At 53.3% G+C, this 17,985-nt stretch overlaps 6 protein-coding genes across 6 annotated transcripts; 1 reads left to right on the forward strand and 5 right to left on the reverse strand.

The window, feature by feature from the left end:
• Positions 1–915: 915 nt before the first annotated feature.
• B0H65DRAFT_240911 (uncharacterized protein) lies at positions 916–2,266 on the reverse strand. Its single transcript, XM_062822320.1, has 3 exons — positions 2,223–2,266; positions 1,401–2,153; positions 916–1,324 (listed from the first exon to the last, which is right to left on the reverse strand). Exons 2-3 carry the CDS (start codon positions 2,100–2,102, stop codon positions 1,064–1,066), a joined length of 963 nt encoding a protein of 320 aa, XP_062680914.1. The 5' UTR covers positions 2,103–2,153; positions 2,223–2,266; the 3' UTR covers positions 916–1,063.
• A 185-nt stretch (positions 2,267–2,451) lies between these two features.
• On the reverse strand, positions 2,452–3,970 carry B0H65DRAFT_240863 (uncharacterized protein). Its single transcript, XM_062822319.1, has 4 exons — positions 3,775–3,970; positions 2,940–3,545; positions 2,780–2,876; positions 2,452–2,706 (listed from the first exon to the last, which is right to left on the reverse strand). Exons 1-4 carry the CDS (start codon positions 3,830–3,832, stop codon positions 2,622–2,624), a joined length of 846 nt encoding a protein of 281 aa, XP_062680915.1. The 5' UTR covers positions 3,833–3,970; the 3' UTR covers positions 2,452–2,621.
• Positions 3,971–4,802: 832 nt separating this feature from the next.
• Positions 4,803–6,994, reverse strand: B0H65DRAFT_470492 (P-loop containing nucleoside triphosphate hydrolase protein). The gene is made up of 2 exons (XM_062827044.1): positions 6,557–6,994; positions 4,803–6,491 (listed from the first exon to the last, which is right to left on the reverse strand). Exons 1-2 carry the CDS (start codon positions 6,693–6,695, stop codon positions 5,290–5,292), a joined length of 1,341 nt encoding a protein of 446 aa, XP_062680916.1. The 5' UTR covers positions 6,696–6,994; the 3' UTR covers positions 4,803–5,289.
• Positions 6,995–7,580: 586 nt separating this feature from the next.
• Positions 7,581–9,567, forward strand: B0H65DRAFT_510082 (uncharacterized protein; the record flags this gene model as incomplete). The annotated part of the gene is made up of 3 exons (XM_062828367.1): positions 7,581–7,740; positions 7,903–8,657; positions 9,358–9,567. The coding sequence occupies 3 exons, from the start codon at positions 7,581–7,583 to the stop codon at positions 9,565–9,567; spliced, it is 1,125 nt and encodes a 374-aa protein (XP_062680917.1).
• Positions 9,568–10,136: 569 nt separating this feature from the next.
• On the reverse strand, positions 10,137–12,121 carry B0H65DRAFT_428170 (GTP-binding protein GUF1; the record flags this gene model as incomplete). Its single annotated transcript, XM_062824742.1, has 2 exons — positions 10,137–10,348; positions 10,468–12,121. 2 exons carry the CDS (start codon positions 12,119–12,121, stop codon positions 10,137–10,139), a joined length of 1,866 nt encoding a protein of 621 aa, XP_062680918.1.
• Positions 12,122–13,267: 1,146 nt separating this feature from the next.
• On the reverse strand, positions 13,268–17,779 carry B0H65DRAFT_241138 (uncharacterized protein). The gene is made up of 3 exons (XM_062822323.1): positions 16,383–17,779; positions 13,758–16,317; positions 13,268–13,691 (listed from the first exon to the last, which is right to left on the reverse strand). Exons 1-3 carry the CDS (start codon positions 17,664–17,666, stop codon positions 13,504–13,506), a joined length of 4,032 nt encoding a protein of 1,343 aa, XP_062680919.1. The 5' UTR covers positions 17,667–17,779; the 3' UTR covers positions 13,268–13,503.
• Between the last annotated feature and the right edge of the window lie 206 nt (positions 17,780–17,985).

The following is a 17,985-nucleotide window of genomic DNA, read 5'->3' on the forward strand; positions in this document are numbered from 1 at the left end:
TTGACATTGGTTGGTGATAGTTCATGGAGATGAGAGTCGTCGTTGATGCCTGCTGTCGAGTGCAGCTGCTGATGGATGCGATGTCGGGACCAGGAAGTTGTTGGTAAGAGTACTAAAGACGGAGGCGTCCGACAACGTGCGGTGTTGGTGGATTGGAGATTGATTGGGAACTCTATGCCGTCAGATTTTAGTGGTGGGGGACGATGCTCTGCCACATCCCGAAGTGGCCTGCAAGGTACCGACGTACCCCGCCGATGGCCCGAGACAAATGACCCACACATCCGTGAGTGGAGCCTCCGATACCCGCACCGGTCCGGAAGAGAAGTGGGGCGTGATCCGGCTTCCGGCATACAGCATTCAACTACCGTGTTGCTCTGAAAGAAGGTGTTTGGAATATGAAATTTGCTTAATTATCCATGCGCCTAGGCGTGACCAAAGCGCTAAAGAAATTGGCCAATCTCTTCGCTGCTGGGGGGGCACCGGAGGAAACAGCCCAGCCCGGTGCGGGGATCAACGGCGGGCGACATGGCCATGAACAGTGGACGATGTTTGAGGGAAGTGTAACAAAAAGATGAAAAATCAGAAACGCATTGGACATCAAAGGAAATGTCAAGCACTGCATGCACGTGCGACGGGAAACAGCTGGAGCAATGCAAAGGCCAGCCGGGCACCGGCCTGCAGGGGGGATTGACAACTGACAGCGCTCACTGGAATGTAATGTTTCAGTTCCCCGCACGACAGCCCCAGGTTTGCTTGGAAGATCACTGATTTTTCGATTCATAACCATGAGTAAACCAAAGACGAGAATGACAAACAAACGATAGATGGAAACAAAACCTTGCTACCCCGGAAAAGACAAATCATCCTCGCACGTCAGACTCCTCCACGGTCCGTCCCGATATGAGCCGCAACTGTGTTGAACAGCCCCCTCCACTCCACCCCATGCCCCCATCTCCGTGATCCCCCGCGTATCCTCTCACGGCTGATCCTCCTCACTCTTCTTCTCCTCCCCCGTATTCTTCCTCCTTCTGAACCACTTCGAGAACTGATACCGCACAATCCATCACTCCGAGTGACTCTTGCGGTCGCTAATCGGGGGGAACTCCTCGAACCACTGGCGGCGTTCGTGCCACTCCGAGTTGGGATCGTCCTTCATCTCGTCCACGAGCCTCTGTCTTCTGTTGAAGTACGTCTTGCCGAGGGCGTTGGCGATGTTGTTGAGATTGAAAACGACGGCGAAGGTGATGAGGCAGACGAGAGAGGTGGTTATGGCAAAAGGGATGCGGGTCTTGCTGTCTTCGATGTTGGGTACGGCCCAGAGTGCCTGTTGGAGTTCAGGCATTGTGTGAGCAGGCACTCGTGATTATGGGGGGTTGGGTGAATTCGACTTCGGGACTTACTGCGCAGAATCCCAATGGGAGGTAGAAGATGCTGATGTAGGTGAGGAGTTGGACGTTCTGGCCTAGTCGAGTTGAGGAACGGCTTTCTATGAGAGCGCTGGCGTTGAAGAGCTGTACGTGCGAGAACGCTGTCAGTATGGGCAGCCAAAGGGACGGGAATGAAATGGACATAGACCGTCTTACCCCGTCACGAAGTGTCTGCACCACGCCAATCTTGGCTCGGAACTCCGCCTGGATATCCTCCAAACCTTGTAGAACACGTTCACCTTTCTTCAGAAGTTTTTGGGCAATCTCAAACTTCTCTTCCCAGCCTGGGGCCTTATCCTTTGACGCCGCTTCAGTGCTCCAATCGGGGTCGATTCGGGCTTCGCAGAAGAACTTCCATTGCTTTTGCGTGTCGTCAAGACTCATGATAAACTCGTTGAGGCAGCTGATGGTCCAGAAATAAAGCCTTGATCTACTAAGCTTATCGTCGTCGAATATCAAACGTGTATAGGCTTCGGAATCCATGAAGTCTTCGTCCAGCAACCCATCGAAATACCTCTGCAAGGTTTCCCACCTACTTTCGACAATCATCAAACAATCAACGATGATATAGAGTTCCGCTAGAGAAGCATCGTCGAATGGAAGCATGCGATAGAATGATCTATTATACTTGAAGCCCGTTGGAGTGAGTACCAACGTCGTCCAATAATTCTTCATGGACTGTGAGCAATCGGAGCTGCTTATAGTGTCGTCCCCAGTCTCGGATATCTACACAGAGTGGACGTGAGTAGGGGTGTCATCATTTCATGAAGCTCCAAAGTATGAGATTGTACATACCTCGGGAACCGTCTGTCTCTGTACCGTAAGAATCTGCGACCGGTATTAGCAGAAAGAGGGCAGGCACATAGAAACTTAGAAGACATGCCGTGACTGCACTGTGACGAAAAGCTCTCGCGTTCAAATCTTGCTTCGTGTCGTCAGATGTGCTATGTGCCCTTGAAGCAGTCGATCCTGTGTCTTGCCTTTCGTACAGCGTTCCGATCCTTCTATTCTCCTTGTTGGTAGCCATAAAACTGTGTTTCTTGCCATTCAAAAAAATATTGACGTCCGTTAGCTTCTCATAGAACGTTATATGGAAGGGTGGTCTTATCTGATAATTGCCCTCTGTGTATGGGTTTGTTACCCTGCTTCCCCCTCTTCGCTTGGATTCTAGATGCCGCTGAATCGCTTTCGCTACTAAGTCCTCGCTGAAGTCCCAGGGGGGGAGCACAAGTCTACGGGCGTTGATGTTGTAGCCACATCTTTTAAGCCCTCAAGAAGACTAATGTTGAGAGACGTGGTAGTTAATATCGGTCATCGGTGACGTAAAGCGTTAAAAGAAGCTGAATACGAACATCACTCTGTTCCATGCAGCGGTACCTCTGCTGGTTGGAAATGTATCGTTTGGACAATCTTTTAAAGGATGCCAAAAAGGGTACAGATCTCCCTTATCTAAGCGCCGAAACGAAGTCAGCATCAGAGCATTCAGAAGGCCCAACGTTCTCAGGTACTCACTTTTGGGTTGTGTGATACCATACACATGCCCTTCAAATGACGAATAACTGGTAGCAACTATGATGTGTTTGACGTAGGAGACATAACGACTTGTATTCTCATCCGGCGAATGAAGAATTCGTGGGCTAAAGTCCCAGACCCCAAATTCCCCATGTTTCAGAAAGTCCACGAGAAAGCACGAAAGACGACGCACTTCTTCCTTCCCTTCCTTGGCCATGAATTGTTGGCGGAGGGTATTGGTGTCCGTAGATGTATCTACGGCCTCCGCTTGCAGCGACCCTTCCCTTGTTGGTTTTCTTGTCTGCCAACGTAGTCCATCCAAAATTTGTCTCCACCAGAGGTTATAGGCAAGGTCAATCCTTCCATCTTGGGGAATCATGCGTGCTACTTCGAACGGGTGGAGCTTGATGCCATTTTTTTGCCATTCGGAGCGGGCAGACTCGAGGACACTTTCATAGAATTCGGGATAGTACAAGGGTGTCGGGCAGTATGGGAACTTGATCCGAGGGAGACTGACGCGGCCGTAACTCGGAGGTTTAAGAACGGGTTCAATGTACAGGCGCGTGAACCATTCTATTGCAGGAATGGCGGCATAATGATAATATCCTTGGTATTCCTATGCGCCAAAGAGCACTTCGTCAATATCCGTTGGCATTCCTCGCACAAAAGAGTGTCCACTTACTTGCTACAGTAAAATCGCACTCGCGTAAGTAAGGGACGTCATTAGGAGGGTATATCAATTGTTTTCTTACAAAATTAGGCTTCAAAGCGAACAATGATTTTTAAAGATTAGCAAAGATCATTCAGGGGCTGAAAGTGATTTTGGATTGATTACTGGATAATCGTCTGGCCGGTACTTTGACTGTTTCCTGGAGTTGAACTCGTTCTACCATGGGTCAGCAACACAAGTAAATGAAACTTTCAAGTGTACCTCCGATGATGGTCTATATAGTTTGTGTCCTGACTGATTTCCTCTCCTGTCGTACTGACCTCAGGTGGAATTTGCCAAGGGCTCTCTTCAGGCGGCGAGCGCGAGGGCTCCGCGTCTTTATTGAGCTTGCTCTCGTTGCGTCGCCCTAGGCGAAACGGCGACATGGTCGATGATGGGACGGAGCGAGGGGGATATGCTGAAGGAAGGGTATCACCTCGCGGGTTGGGCGCGCTGGTTGTTAAGTTGAGTAAGGGTGAGATGTGGAAGTCATATGTTTTTGTATCTCGACAGTCGAAGGAGCGGGGAAGCGATGATGATCTGAGCTGCATTTGATACAGTACATTTTGAGATTTGGTGCCTTACCGACACGGAGGTCGAGCAGGCGCCCGTCAGTGAAATGGTCCTCTGGTGTTTGTGATTGGTGGGGAGAAGCTCGTTTTGACCTGGATCCGAGTCAAGTCGCCCTGGTCGCGGATGGCTGGCGCTTCGCGCTTGCCCTTTCGATGTTCTTCTGCTTGCATCATTCACGGCGCTTGCCATATCGTCATTTTACCGGCTGCAATACTCTTCCACATTAATGCTGGGCCCACTTGTTGTCGAGGATCTCATCGGAAGACGATGCATTACTCCTGATCACAGCGGAATTCGAAACCCAAAAGCTGCAGCCATTCTATTAGGAGGATTATATTCGATGCGCCACACGCCTGACTACAATCCAGCCCTGGTTTGCTTGTTAGCTTGGTACCAAAAACGCCAAAACCTTGCTGGAAATAGGAAAGCGTTCGGCTTTCTCTCAGGTGGATGCCGTAGACTGAAATCTTTCAGTTTTGAATGCTTCTTAAGGACTCCGAAGGAGACGGAGAGAGGCATAAGAGGCATCTGTGGCGTGTTGAACCCTTGCCATTGTCCCATGCCGCTTCAAACGGAGGCCAGTTTCTCTCTGAGGAGGCGAATGAGAGCTCCAGATCTCCCCTGTTCAACCTTTGGCCGAGTAACCAAACTAACAAACAACCCAGTATTGAATTGTACATGATCATTCGACGCCTTGATAGTCTCCTCCGCTATCACTAGAACTGTCTCCCACTTCAGCTCATATAGCCGCCGGATATTGTACGTCGTAAAATCCGGGTACAGGAGAGCGCTCACCTTCGCCGGCCCGCCTCTACTATGTATAAGCCAACTCCGTCTGGTTGAGCTTAATCTCAGCTTGGCTACGAGATCTCGGGGCGGCGGTTCTCCTTTTGGAACATCAGCAGCAACTAAACCTGGAAGTCATTCCACCTCCCGATCCCTCCTTCTCTCCACCTTCTTCTTCTCCGCTGCCTTCTGGGAGTGCGTCACTGTGCTTTGTTCAATTCGTTACATTCAAGATGTACAAAAGAGATACATTCGATAACGATCGGATGACCAACCCCCAGATTACGTACAGATTCGAAATCCAGCACTTATAGGAGTCGGTGGACATGCCTTCATCACGCCCTCGACGCCAGCAATCAGATCTCTCCCATCAGCACCTTGACCGTGCTGCCACTGAACTCCGGAAAAGGACAACGCAAAAAGCTGCGCACCTGCCATTATCAGAGGCGGGTTGATCACCGCAGCGCCAGCGGCCACAACTCCCACGCCTGCCAGGACTCCAAGTAGTGGGAGCACGTTCCGCTTGAGGAACAGCCTCACCCTTGCCCATGTTCCGGCTGCGGGAAATTCTGCAGTGGCAAGGCCCTTGGCGCTGTCCATCTTGGGTTCAAGCCGACTCAGTCTCTGCTCGAAGGCTGACAAACGATTGTCAATGTCGCTGATCATTTTCTTCTCTTGTTCCACTTCCTCCCAGATTCCCTGATACAACTTCTCATACTCACTCTTCTTCTGGTCAAAGAGATCTTGCTGGCTGACGCGAAGCCTCTGTTGGGAAGTCTCAGCTCTATTGAGCTCGTCCATCAAACGATTCACCTCCGCTTCACCCTCTTTGAGCTCTTCTCGTGTGAGATCGGACGCACTAAGAAGCTCAGACCTGAGGTTGTCGAGTTCCTGCTTGAGCTTCTGACATCTGTCTCCGTAATGCTTCATTATTTCACACCCGGCTGAGGTACTGTCTAGGGGTCGCTTCTCGTCGACCAATTCGCGTTGGATCTGAAGAACTGGCGAGGAGGTGTTTCGAAAGCTCGTCTGGATAACCTCCCGAACAATAGAGCGGGCTGAGGCCTCACTTCCGAGCCATCTGTATGATTGGCTGCCGTGCTGGCGCATGGAGCCCCAGAGATTTGAAGTGTACTTCAGTTCGTTCTCCCGGTCATAGGCAGCCAGGTCATCCTTTGAACTGCGCAAGGCATCCCACTTTGTGGTTACCAGAGCAGCGCATTTCAAAGCTTGCGGACCACATAAAGCTCGAAGAATGTTGAATGTTTTCAGAGCCGAACCACTGACTCGGTTGTCGGTAATGGGTTGAAGATAGAGGATGCCTCCCAAACGAACGTTTCTGAGGTGGAGCTGGCCAAGGAAAAAGGCAATGTCCTTCAAAATCTCCACGTCTGAGAGTTGGGTGTCGTTAAAGCCAGGAGTATCCGCCACAAAGATTCGCTGACCATTTTCGACGCAGCTGTAGAGGTCAAGCGAAATGGTGCCTGGATTGGGCGTAATGGTCAGCACTCTGGATTGTGCGGGATCCTGTACGTGATATTAAACATACATGATGTGAGATTATGACCGACGCCAGCGTCCTCTCCGGTCAATTTCGAGACAAATTGACTTTTCCCGCTGCCCGTCATTCCCACGACGAGAATGACCACATCCGATGGACCCATAAGGTGGCTTGTTCTGCGGGGCATGTTTGTGATGATTGGATTAAATGAATTAGAATTAAGGTAAGCGAAACAGCAGAACCAGCTGCAGTGCAAGGAACGTGTGTGATGTTGGAATGGGTGGACCTGGGTTAGGTGAGGGATGATGTCTGTAACATATCAGAAAAGAGAAGCTGGGAACTGATGACTGACCGATCCAATGCTGATGTTCTGTAACCTTAACATATGAAGGGTCCGGTTGGCAACTTGAGCCGCATTGTGGGGATTTGTTGTTCTCCAGTTGGGCTCACACTCCAATGCCCTATGAACACCCATTTTTGCCGAGGGGTGCTGGGTCGGGCATCATCGAGTAACATTGTGCAAGCCGTTGTTGAGCCGCAATTGCGTGGAACAATCCTCGCCAATACGCTGTACCTGACGACTGTCGGCATGCATGCTCTGAAACCATCGGGCGGCCACCCAACTACCCTGACCCAATCAGTCGTGATGCACGAAGATAAAAACAAGGCTTGCAAGTGGTGGAAGCGTCGGATGGGATAAGCAGGCTGTGAAAGAGACCTGGAAAAGAAACTACCTTGGCATGTTGGACTATTTTGATCCAGAGCGCGATTGGGCCTCAAGCATGCGCTCGCTGCGGCTATCGCGTGATGGGCTTTTGGGTTTGAGATTGGGAAATTGGAAGCCTAAGAGAGCCTTGCTCTGCTTGACACAAGATCCGGACAGCTTCTTTGAACGATCCAACTTCTGCCTGGGAATTGCATAATAACCCTCCGGGACGGCTCACTTGTCACAAATTCTTCATCGATAACTTTACGCCATGCGTTCATAAGGCTCTGCTCTGCTTCCTTCGTTTTCACTTGGACACCTTCCCTACTGTATACCACGTAACAGGTACCAGGCTGCCGATCCATCATGTCGACCATCAGCGAGTCTCACCATGCCACGAAGTTTGAACCTCGTCCCACCGATATCATTGTGGCAGTGATGGGAATGACTGGTTCGGGCAAAAGCACATTCATCTCCCATTGCGTAGGAGTGGATCTTGGCATTGTCGGCCACGGTCTCCAAGGATGTAAGTGCAGTCACTGAAATGAAACTCATCCTGGTTGCTTAGACTAACAGATGGCTCGTTTGTAAGACACACAAGCGGTTGGCTGCTATATGTTCCCTTATTCGGAATCTGTCAATGTGTATCTCGTCGACACGCCCGGCTTCGACGATACCAACCTCACAGACAGTGAGGTTCTCAAGGCCATCGGTGTCTGGATGGGTGATACCTACTCCAAGAATATCAAGCTCAACGGCATTATATACCTGCACCGGATCACTGATCCTCGCATGGTAGGGTCAGCCAAGAAAAATTTGTTCATTTTCAAAAAGCTGTGCGGGCAAAATGCTCTCAAGCACGTCACCCTGGCCACCACTATGTGGGAGGCTGTCCAGCCATCAGATGGTGAGCGCCGAGAGCGCGAACTGCTTGAAACCCAAGAATTCTGGGGATACATGCAGTCAAAGGGTGCCGATGTGGAAAGACATTACAATAACCGAGAGTCTGCCATGCGAATCCTCAGCAAGTTCTTCACAGAAGAACAAGTCGTCACAACCCTGCAAAGAGAACTTGTGGAAGGCAAAAAGGAGGTGTTGGACACGGCAGCTGGCATGGAGTTAAACAGCGAGTATCGGGTGATGGAAGAAAATTTGAAGAGGGAGTTGCAGAGAACGGTAGAGGATCTGAAGGAGGCTCAAAAGGCAAAGGACGAAGAAAGTGCAAGGGAGTTGGAGAAATATCGGAAACAGGTAGACGACAAGATTGCGCAGGTTTTGCGGGATCGAGAAGATCTGAAAGTGACACTGGCCAAGATGCTCGCCACCAGCACCTTTCCCATTGTTAGCGCGCCAGGGAGCTTCAATCATGGTGCTAGGGGACCCGGCGGCGCTGGTAACGCAGGGCGAGCAGAAGCAGGAAGGCCAGGGAACCCAGACTCGGAAGTGAGCGGATACGGCGTGGGGGGGGGCGTCGAAGAGCCCAGCAGAACCGGAACGCCAGCACCACCGTACCAGCCAAATGGGCAGCCTATCAACAGACGGTTAGTTCAATGAACAAGAGGAGACGGAGTAGCACTTTCCGTGGATGTTCGTGGCTAACTGTTGGACTAGTGATCGGTCTCCCGCGCGTCCGGTAAAAAAGCGTGAGTTGCTCAAGGCAATGTTTGGAAAAGGACCAAGATTGGTGGTACCGGGAGAAGAGAGGGCGTAGTAGGAGACGGAATGTCGGTAGGTGAAGGGAAGTTGTGGCTGTTCGGGCATTTCGGCGTTGTTCCTTTGAAGTCTTGTACACTAGGGTGGGTATGTCGTGGGAGGTTTGCTGTGCTTTTTGTCGCTCGTTTGCGTTGTTCATTGAGAGCCAGAAATGATGAGGAGCGAAACATAAGTGCCCCTGGGTGATTGAAGAATAGAAGAATGAAGAGGAGAAGTGGAAGAAAGAACCCAAGTGACTGCATCGTGTTGGAAAGCGAATTGAAGAACCAGAACAGACCGTGACCCATGGCCAATGAACCCATCGTGCTAGCCAAACTCGTGAAGAACCTTATCAACGGGCAAGAACCGATCACCAAAGCTTCCATCTGGAAAACACTCCTTCCATCCAAGTTCAGACGCTCCTTCTCCGACAGCAAGCTGTCGTCGAAAGTGGAGTTATGCCAAGCAACAAGTGACAGGACGGGGAAGCAGTCGTACCTTTTTCTCGGTCCATGATCCTTGCCGCTTGTGTCTCAATGCTCGACAAATCAGGGACTCCGGAGTGAAAACCATTGAGCGTATGTGCAGCGCAGGCAAGCGAGACGAGCCATCCATCCATCCATCAGCACTAAACGGAAGCGAGGACTGTGACAGCAATTGAAGTGCGGGGGTGAAGAAGCCTGTTGGAGGTGGAAAGGCGACAACGGAAAAGGTCTTGGTTCTGATGTGTGGTAACGGAAGAAGAGAAACGGAAACGAGGGCAGCCTCGAAATTCTGGAAGGGAGTGCCGTAACGGTAAATGCGCGCCAAGGGCACGGACTTCCATCAAGTCCAGCTGTCCCTCCGTCCGCCACAAGAGAAAGAATGGAAAAAGAGAAAATGAGGTAGATAGCAAAGGAGGTGGAGGGAAAGAGACGAGAGCCAGGATGAAAAGGAACAGTCCCGAGCGACCAGATCAAAAATACCACAAGAACCACAAGAACCACAAGAACCACAAGAACCACATACCACATATGAATACACAAACAAACAACAATAATAACACATGCCACCTATAACCCCACAGGAACGCCGAAGGGACATAACGAAGATACCTACTGTAATCGTACATTACCTCTTTCACTCACATCCCTCTTCACCTCCCTCTTCACCTCCCTCTTCACCTCTCTTTGCAGCTCTCCCTCGTCACCTCCCTCTTCACATCTCCCAGTCCCCCGTCCCAGTCTCCGCTCACTTCGACAAAAACTTCTGAAAAGCCGACTGATCAATAATCACGTTACCCACAGCCCTCAACCTCTTCCTACCGGCCTTCTGCTTCTCCAACAGCTTCCTGCGCCTCGTGATATCACTAGCGTGCAGCTTAGCCAACACGTCCTTCCTGAACGGCTTGATGGTTTCGCGGGCGACGATACGTCGGCCGGCAGCGGCTTGGATGATGACCTCTGTTTTTTGTGTCGTTAGCACCTCTCTCCCTTGAGAGAACTCCAAAAATTCGAGCGAAGCGAGGAAAGAAAGAAAAAAAAAAAGAAAACGCAGAAGGGAAAAGGGGAAAAGAACATACCAAACATCTGCCGATCCACATGCTCCTTAAACTTAATAACCCACTGCCTCCCCAACCTCTCCACCTGACTAACATGGACAATCCTCGCCACCGCATCGACCGCCTTCTTATTGACCAGCAAATTCAGCTTGACCAGCTGCGCCTGCCTCCACCCGGCATCCTCATAATCCAGCGTCGCATACCCCTTCGTCGCGCCCTTCAGCTTGCCAAAGAGGTCATCGACCAGCGAAGCAGCGGGCAGCTCATACTTGAGAATGACCTGCGTAGCGGTGAAGAATTCTAGCGACTTTTGCACGCCGCGCGCGTTCTCGCAGATTTCTATACACCGGCCTACGTATTCCTCTGGTAACGTGACGGTGGCGTTGACAAAGGGCTCGTAAAGCGTGGCGGAGCGGATGCGGTGGTCGTCTGGGTCGGGGAACTCGGCCGGGTTGGTGACGATGACTTCTTCGCCGGTGGACCAGACGATCTTTGTAGGGACGGCGGGCTCGGTGATGATGATGCTGGCGCCGTGTTCCTGGCGCAAGCGGTCTTGGAAGACGGAGCAGTGGAGAGAGCCCAAGAAGCCCAAGCGCCAGCCGGCGCCCAGCGCTTCGGAGTAGTCCTTTTGTAAAGTGACGGAGCGGTCGTTGAGCACGAGGTGGGAGATGGAGTCGGCCAGCCGGCCGTAGTCGTCCTGGTTGGTGGGGAAAGCGGCGACGAAGACCATGGGTTTCGGCTCCTCGAAGCCGGGGCATGGCTCGACCATGTCTTCGCACCCGACGTTGGTGAAGGTATCGCCTAGCTTGGCGTCCTGGATGCGCTTCATGCCGGGGTTGAAGAAGACGTAGCCGACTTGGCCTGCCCTCAAAACCTTCTGGGGCACGGCGTCGGGGTACTGGATGCCGACTTCGCCGACGATGTACTCGTTGCCCGTGGCGAAGGAGTAGACTTTATCGCCCTGCTTGAGCGTGCCGTCGAAGAGACGGACGAGCAGGACGACGCCCTTGAAGGTGTCGTACCACGAGTCCACCAGGAGCATGCGCAGCGGCTTCTTGGCGTCGCCCACGGGAGCCGGCACGTTCGAGATGACCGCGGGCAGGATCTCACCCACGCCTTGACCGGTCTTGGCGCTGACCTTGACGGCCGTGGAGGTGTCCAGCTCAAAGACGGTTTCCAGCTGTTCCAACACCCGCGGCACATCGGCGCTGGCCATGTCGATCTTGTTGACGACGGGCACCAGAGACAAGCCCTGCGCAAAGGCGAGGTAAAAGTTGGCGACCGTCTGCGCCTGCACACCCTGCGAGGCGTCGACCAGCAGCAGGGCGCCGCTGCACGACGAGTAGGACCGTGTTACTTCGGCGCGGAAGTCGACGTGGCCTGGGGTATCGACAAGATGGAGGAGGTAGTCGAGGCCGTCCTTGGGGTTCTTGTAGATCATGGTGCATGTCTGCGCCTTGACGGTGATGCCGCGCTCGCGCTCGACGTCGAGTTTGTCCAAGACCTGCTTGTTTCCATCGCCGGCCGTGATCGTTCCCGTGTGCTCCAACAGCCGATCGGAGAGTGTACTCTTGCCGTGGTCGATGTGGGCGACGATACAGAAGTTTCGGTAGCGCTCGAGCGGAATGGCGGCGATTCGTTTCTCGATCTCGATCGCCTTTCTCTCGAGGGGCATCTGGGAGGTAGCTGTCGTGCTGTTGTGTCTTCGCGCGGGAACGGGGGTGAAGGGCACCAGTAGTCGGGCGGTCGTCGGGAGGAGGAGGGAGCTGCTGAGCGGCCTCAGAGCTGGAGGGGGTCTGGTTCGGTCATTCTGGCGCGATTCGAGGCTAGCTAGCGAGGAGAAGCCAGCTCTACCTGGCAGTGTCCTTGGTGGTTGTTGACATGATGTCGTGATGGAGGGAAGACGACTAGGAGGCAGACGAGGCAGACGCGCGCAAGGCCTCAGACATGGCCGCATCAGAACGTCGGGACGACAGGGCGCACCACGCATTCAATTGGACGTCACCGGGTCATGAAAGAAAGTGGTTGAAAGGAATCGGTATGGATTGGTCGCAAAATGAATCGCGACTCGCACTTGGGAGAGAATGGATGGCGGACGGCCTGGGATACAGTGGCCCACTGCGAATCCTCTGGACGCTGCCGCCGAGTCCCAAAATTCGTCCCGCTCCAAAAATCCCCGAGCTCTTATCTTATCGGACCCTGATGCTCGGCAGGGAGTCTGGAGCTCAAGTACAGGTACTTTGCGAGTTTCGAAGCAAGGCGCAATAAGCGGAGGCGCTGGGAAAACCAAGGTACTGGTACTTCCTTCGGCTTGACATCCGACCTCCCCAACATGAGCAGGTAGATGTAAACAAACTACCCCTTTATAGAGACAACAGCGCAACCGCGAAACATGCTTAATACTTTATACTTTATTCACTCTGCTTCACTTCGAGAATATCTAATGCAAGAGTTCTTCAACAGCACTTTACATGGACAGTCATATCTCACATTCCTCCAATCACCCCCCCTGATGCTACTTTCTTCCGCCATCCGTCTGTAGTCCGCTCTCTTCTCCCTCCGCTTTCTACCTCTCACTCGTTCTAATCATGACTACCATTGACCGACCGCACCTCATCCGCCAATTTCCAACCACTTTCCGTTACCAACGTCTTTCGAAACTTTCTTTATCCCTTTCTTGCTCTTTCTCTTTCCTCATGATTATGTATAACATTTCAAAGCAGTATAGGTATCAAGAAGAAACACAACAACAACAACAACAGCGAAAAACACATATGTCCACGGTGAGTGAAGTTTAACAGACAAGCCAACCGGGGCTTCTTCGCACATCCCACCCATCCCACGCATTCCGTTCCCATCGCCCGTCCACCCATACGAAGCTTCCACTCCCTGGCCCTTCCCTGTCCTCCCAGTTTCTCTCTCCTCCCATTGTACCACCCCGGCGTCCTTCCATCCATACATACTCCAACACCCACCCTGTTATCAAACCCACGGATACGAGTAGAGTATATCCACACTCCCTTCCCCGCTGCTCCTCTTATGCTTGGGTCCTGCCTCCTAAACAAGCACCCACTCGCTTCCTCTCTTGAGGAACTTATCCAGCATCAGCGTGAGGTCCGACAAGACGAACCGACAAATGTAAAGCGCAAAGAATTCCGCCGCATGCCTAGTGCTGAGCTCGAGTCCCACCTGCGTCTTGTCGGCGTGCCGGAGGCCTGGGTCTTCGACTTGGCGAGCGATTTGGTCTGTGTTTTCTTTCGTTAGCAGACTGGCAAGGGAGGGGGAAAGGGGGAAGAGACAAAAAGACATACCAACCAACTGAGCCGCATCAAACAATCTCGCCAACGAGCTCATATAATTCGCATTAGGCCCCTGGAACAGCACGTTCCCCACGTCTCTCTTCATCGGCCGGTTCGTCGGGTGCGTCGTCATCGGCAGACTAGGGCAGATGATATCCTTCCCTGTTCCCTCGATCGGTGTCGACGCCACACTACCACTCGTTCCACCCGCACTACTGCTTCCCTTGCCCAGACTGACCAGGTTCGCCGAGCTGTTCTTGCTTCGCAACCTCCTCCACGAGAAAGCGCTAGTCTTGGCGCTCACGCTTGCTGACCGTGGCATGGACCCATCCTCCGCATGTACTGGGTCCTTGAACGAGGTGGCGTGGGGTCCGACTTCGCTGGCGCCAAGCTTCTTGACTAGGAACTTCTCGACCGACTCGATCACCGTTTCGAGAGCTTGCATCTCCTCCAACACGGCGTCCGCGTCGCACGTGTCCACCCTGGCAAGCTTCTGTAGCGCGGCAGTCATCAGATCACACTGCGAGATCTTCTCCTCGATGTACTTGAGTTTTACACCCTTGACTCTCCACACGTCCCGTGGGACAAACAGTTTGTTGCTGATGTACCCTCCGCGTGGGTGGCAGAGGGTCTGGTACAGACAGCGCATGAGCCAGAACGGTCGGAGCAGAACATCGCTCGGGCAAGGCTCGAGCGGTGCTGGCGCATCAGCGAGCATTGCGTCCGGCGATCCAGGATCATTGGCATGAGAGTGGAACTCGGCATCAAACAGATACATGCCCGCTGTTCCGACAGCTGTGTCCGACCTTTCTCGGAACGTTCCAGCCATCGGTGTCGGCATGGATGGAATCATTGGCAGGCGGGTTGTTGAGCCACTTATGCCGAACTGGTTGCTCACTGGCGTGCCAGGAGACATATCCGACACATCATCAATATGCGATACCGAGAGGTTGCGATGGGACTTGGTACTCCGCAAGCTTGATGAAGAGAAGGTCTTCTTCAGACGATGGTCGTCCTGCAAGTAACTCATCGGCAAAGGAGGAGCTCCCCCTTCTCCGAGGGATGGGGAAACCACTCGCCGGGCGGCAAGAGGATTAGCGGAGCGGTGAGGACCAGCAGACAAGGCTTGTCTTTGTTGTACAATGTAATTGTTCGATCGTGCTGGTTGTGGTGGGAATGCTGGCCCGGCTGTGGTTGGTCCCGGCTGAGCAAGCTTCGTGGTCTCGATCTTCAGCTGCTTCATGTTTTGACCAGACAGACGCCGCTGTCTTACGCTCTGATTCGAAGCCCCTGATCCCGAAGTTCCTGGTGGTCGATCTACAGGTAGCTGAGGCAAGGCACCCGCTGGCGGAGGCGGTAATGGGGGTAACGGCCCCTTGGGTTCCGGATTTCTCGGGCTCTCGCTCACCGGAGTAAGCATCGTCGTCGAAGTATTCTGGTTGGACCCTGTAGTAGAGCTATGCCATGTGCGATTCGTTCCCCCGCTGGAGTCGGACTCTCGAGGAACCGGTTGCTGCTTGTTTCCCCGTCCAAACGCGAAGTCCTCGATCTGGTACCCATTCGTCATCTCCTCCAGAAATCGTTCCTCCTCCTCCGAGTCATTGCCCTCGTCGTAGAAGTCATCGTGCCCTGTCCAACCTCTCTTTCGGTACTCCTCATCCTCCAACTGTTGTTGTAGCCGTAGTTTCCTCTCCCTTTCGTTCGCCAACTCGAGCGCATCCCTTCCCTCATCCCGTACCCGGTCTCTTCGGTATGAGCTTCCCGTGACAGTATCAGACCCATCTCTGTAATACTGGGGCTCCGGCTCAAATCCCTCGTCGTACGCAGCTTCTATAGCATCGTCCAACGCAGCATCAAACTCGGCTTCCGTATCCCCACTGGCGGCCCGGATATGCTTCCTTCGTATTCCTGTCGATGAGGATCGCGAGTGTACCGAAGACGCGCTAGATCCACCGGATTCCTCGATAGGATCAAGCCATGATATCGACTCGTGGCTGGGATCCCTCTGATGTCCACCATTAGTGTTGTAATTCCTCGGAGCAGCCTGAGCGCCAGACATGGAATAGTCAGATCGGAACACTTGTTGGCAAGGGGCATCCTTCTCGGGCGCCGGTGGAGGTGGTGGTGGCTGAGCGGGTGATAAAGGTCTCCGAGGCAATAGTGGCGGTGGCATGTAAGCATTATCCATCGGTGACCGAAGGTTCGAGGCCTTCTCATATCGCGCCCTAGAAAACGAAGACTGCAGCGAGTATTGCTCGCTAAGGTAGGAAGTAGGACCATTGGAACCCCCTGGTGTCTGGAGAGTTAACGTGGGTGGTGCTGGCGGTCTACCCGAGGGTGGTTGTCGCCTGAACTGAGTCTGGACAGACAGGTTAGGCTCCCGAGTACGGCTACGTTCCCGAGTGTAGGTCGAGAGCATTGGCTCGTCGTCAGACACTTCTGCATTGTAAGCCTGAGCACGCAGGTATCCCCCTTCATCATAGCTTCCGGGCTCCTCTGGAAGTGCCTTCTCATCCAGACTGTCACCGAGGATCTCGTTAAGTTCGTCAATTCTCCCCACGTATGTTTGATGCTGTTGACATGGTTGGTATCAGTGGTTCAAAGCTCATTCAGGGCAGTAACATGCGAGTCACGTACAATAGCTTCTAGTTTCCTGCGATCCTCCTCTGCCGAAGTTCGCTGCAATACCTCCTGTAATAGGTGGCAAGCTTCCATGTAGGCCCTCCTAGCGGCCTCAAAGTCTTGCCCATTGTCGAGTTGTACTGCGGCGTTTGCCTTTGACAGTGCCTCGGAAAGCATTGCCTTTTTGTTGGAGCGATGGCGATCGCGATCGCGATCTCGGTTTCGGTTTGACGCAGTCGAGTCGGTACTTGGCTTTGCGCCATGCGACCTCCCTCGCGATTGCCCTCGGGGGTCGCCGTTTTGTGTGTATGGGGGCATCATGTGGTCCGGCGCGAGTTCTGCAGGAGGTAGCAACCCCGCTGCTTGGTGTGACCGTGACAACGATCCTGGTGTGTCTTGTAGTATCTGCGGAGCACCATCCCAGAACGTGGTGTTGTCGTCAGGAGGCGGCCTAAGATAATACCGCCTGGGTGGTACCGGTGATTGCCTCCCAATTTCACTGGCCTGGTGCCGAAATTCCTCTTCCAACGAAGGCCCGGCCGAAATGCGCGGCAGGCTAGGTAAGGGCGGGACCGGATGAAGCAGGGGTGAATCACTGCGGCCTCGGAGGTGGCTGACAGAGCGCGGAGAGATTTCTGACGTCGAGGGTCGGCGTTTGTGTGACTTTTGACCAGGTGAGTCTTCCCTCTCTTTCCCACTATCCCTCCCAATGCGCCAACTGGAAACACCACCGTTTGAGCCTTTACTTGACGCGGACGAGACAGACCAGCGATTGAGGTTCCTAAGACGATCGCCTATGCTACTCGAGCTCCCAGATCGCGAACGACCTCGCTTGTGCGACGGAGGTTTTAGGCCTTTGTTCGAGCCTGGTGATGTTGGGCCGTGGAGTTGCGGCTCATTGAAGGATTCTAAAATGTCTTGGGACGGTCGCGAGTCGGTCGACGGTGGAAGACTGAAGGTCGATTGATTATGTTCGGCGGCAGTGGGCACAGTCACAGTACCAAAGCGCTCCGAGTGTTGTTGTCGGTCGGGGTTCTGCCCCTGGGGATAGGGGTTCCGTAAACCGGGGCTGACAAAGTCCCGGTCCGGCAGCCGTGTTCGCGGCGACGGCGACGTGTACGAGGCAGAGGCAGCAAAAGTGGTGACGGTCGCGGGCGGCGTTCGGGCAGAGGAGATGTCGGGGGCTGACGCAGACCCAGGGTTGTTGGACGAGGTCGGGGTCTTGGACGAGGTCTTGGTCGAGGTCGCGGGCGGCGGTGCTGGTGGAGGTGCTGCTATGGTGAAATGGGGCAAGGGCATCGCTAAAGGGTCGAAAGGGGAAGCCAAGTCGGCCACTCCCCTACCCTGGAAAATATGGAGGTCACACTCCTTGGGACTAAAACCAGGGGGGCCAGATGGAAACAACAGGGGGATGCACGGCGTGGTGGGATTGGGCAACAACGGGAGATGCAGTTACGCAGCACAGAAATGGTACCTTTTTCGGTCTGGTCGTTATTCGCACTGCCTGGTGAGGTTGCTTTCTTGAAATGGTCCTGTCTCTCACTCCTCCCCTCGCTCGCCTTGGCCCTTTCACTTCTAGTCCTGACGAGTATTGTCTTTTTTTTTTTTTTTTCCCTTT

This window comes from Neurospora tetraspora (assembly GCF_033439725.1).
Source record: "Neurospora tetraspora strain CBS 560.94 chromosome Unknown B0H65scaffold_5, whole genome shotgun sequence".
Taxonomy (NCBI): Eukaryota; Fungi; Ascomycota; class Sordariomycetes; order Sordariales; family Sordariaceae; genus Neurospora; species Neurospora tetraspora.

Bases quoted from the DNA above. Each gene is read 5' to 3' on its own strand.
- B0H65DRAFT_470492 (XM_062827044.1), bottom strand. From the start codon at position 6,695: ATGCCCCGCAGAACAAGCCACCTTATGGGTCCATCGGATGTGGTCATT. The intron at 6,492-6,556 runs GTATGTTTAATA...CGCCCAATCCAG, and splicing joins CGGTCATAATCTCACATCAT to GCACCATTTCGCTTGACCTC.
- B0H65DRAFT_241138 (XM_062822323.1), bottom strand. From the start codon at position 17,666: ATGCCCTTGCCCCATTTCACCATAGCAGCACCTCCACCAGCACCGCCG. The intron at 16,318-16,382 runs GTACGTGACTCG...CCATGTCAACAG, and splicing joins GCAGGAAACTAGAAGCTATT to CATCAAACATACGTGGGGAG. The intron at 13,692-13,757 runs GTATGTCTTTTT...AAGAAAACACAG, and splicing joins TGATGCGGCTCAGTTGGTTG to ACCAAATCGCTCGCCAAGTC.
- B0H65DRAFT_240863 (XM_062822319.1), bottom strand. From the start codon at position 3,832: ATGGTAGAACGAGTTCAACTCCAGGAAACAGTCAAAGTACCGGCCAGA. The intron at 3,546-3,774 runs GTAATCAATCCA...AGGAATACCAAG, and splicing joins ACCGGCCAGACGATTATCCA to GATATTATCATTATGCCGCC. The intron at 2,707-2,779 runs GTTCGTATTCAG...TCTCAACATTAG, and splicing joins GCTGCATGGAACAGAGTGAT to TCTTCTTGAGGGCTTAAAAG.
- B0H65DRAFT_240911 (XM_062822320.1), bottom strand. From the start codon at position 2,102: ATGAAGAATTATTGGACGACGTTGGTACTCACTCCAACGGGCTTCAAG. The intron at 1,325-1,400 runs GTAAGTCCCGAA...GAACTCCAACAG, and splicing joins TCCCATTGGGATTCTGCGCA to GCACTCTGGGCCGTACCCAA.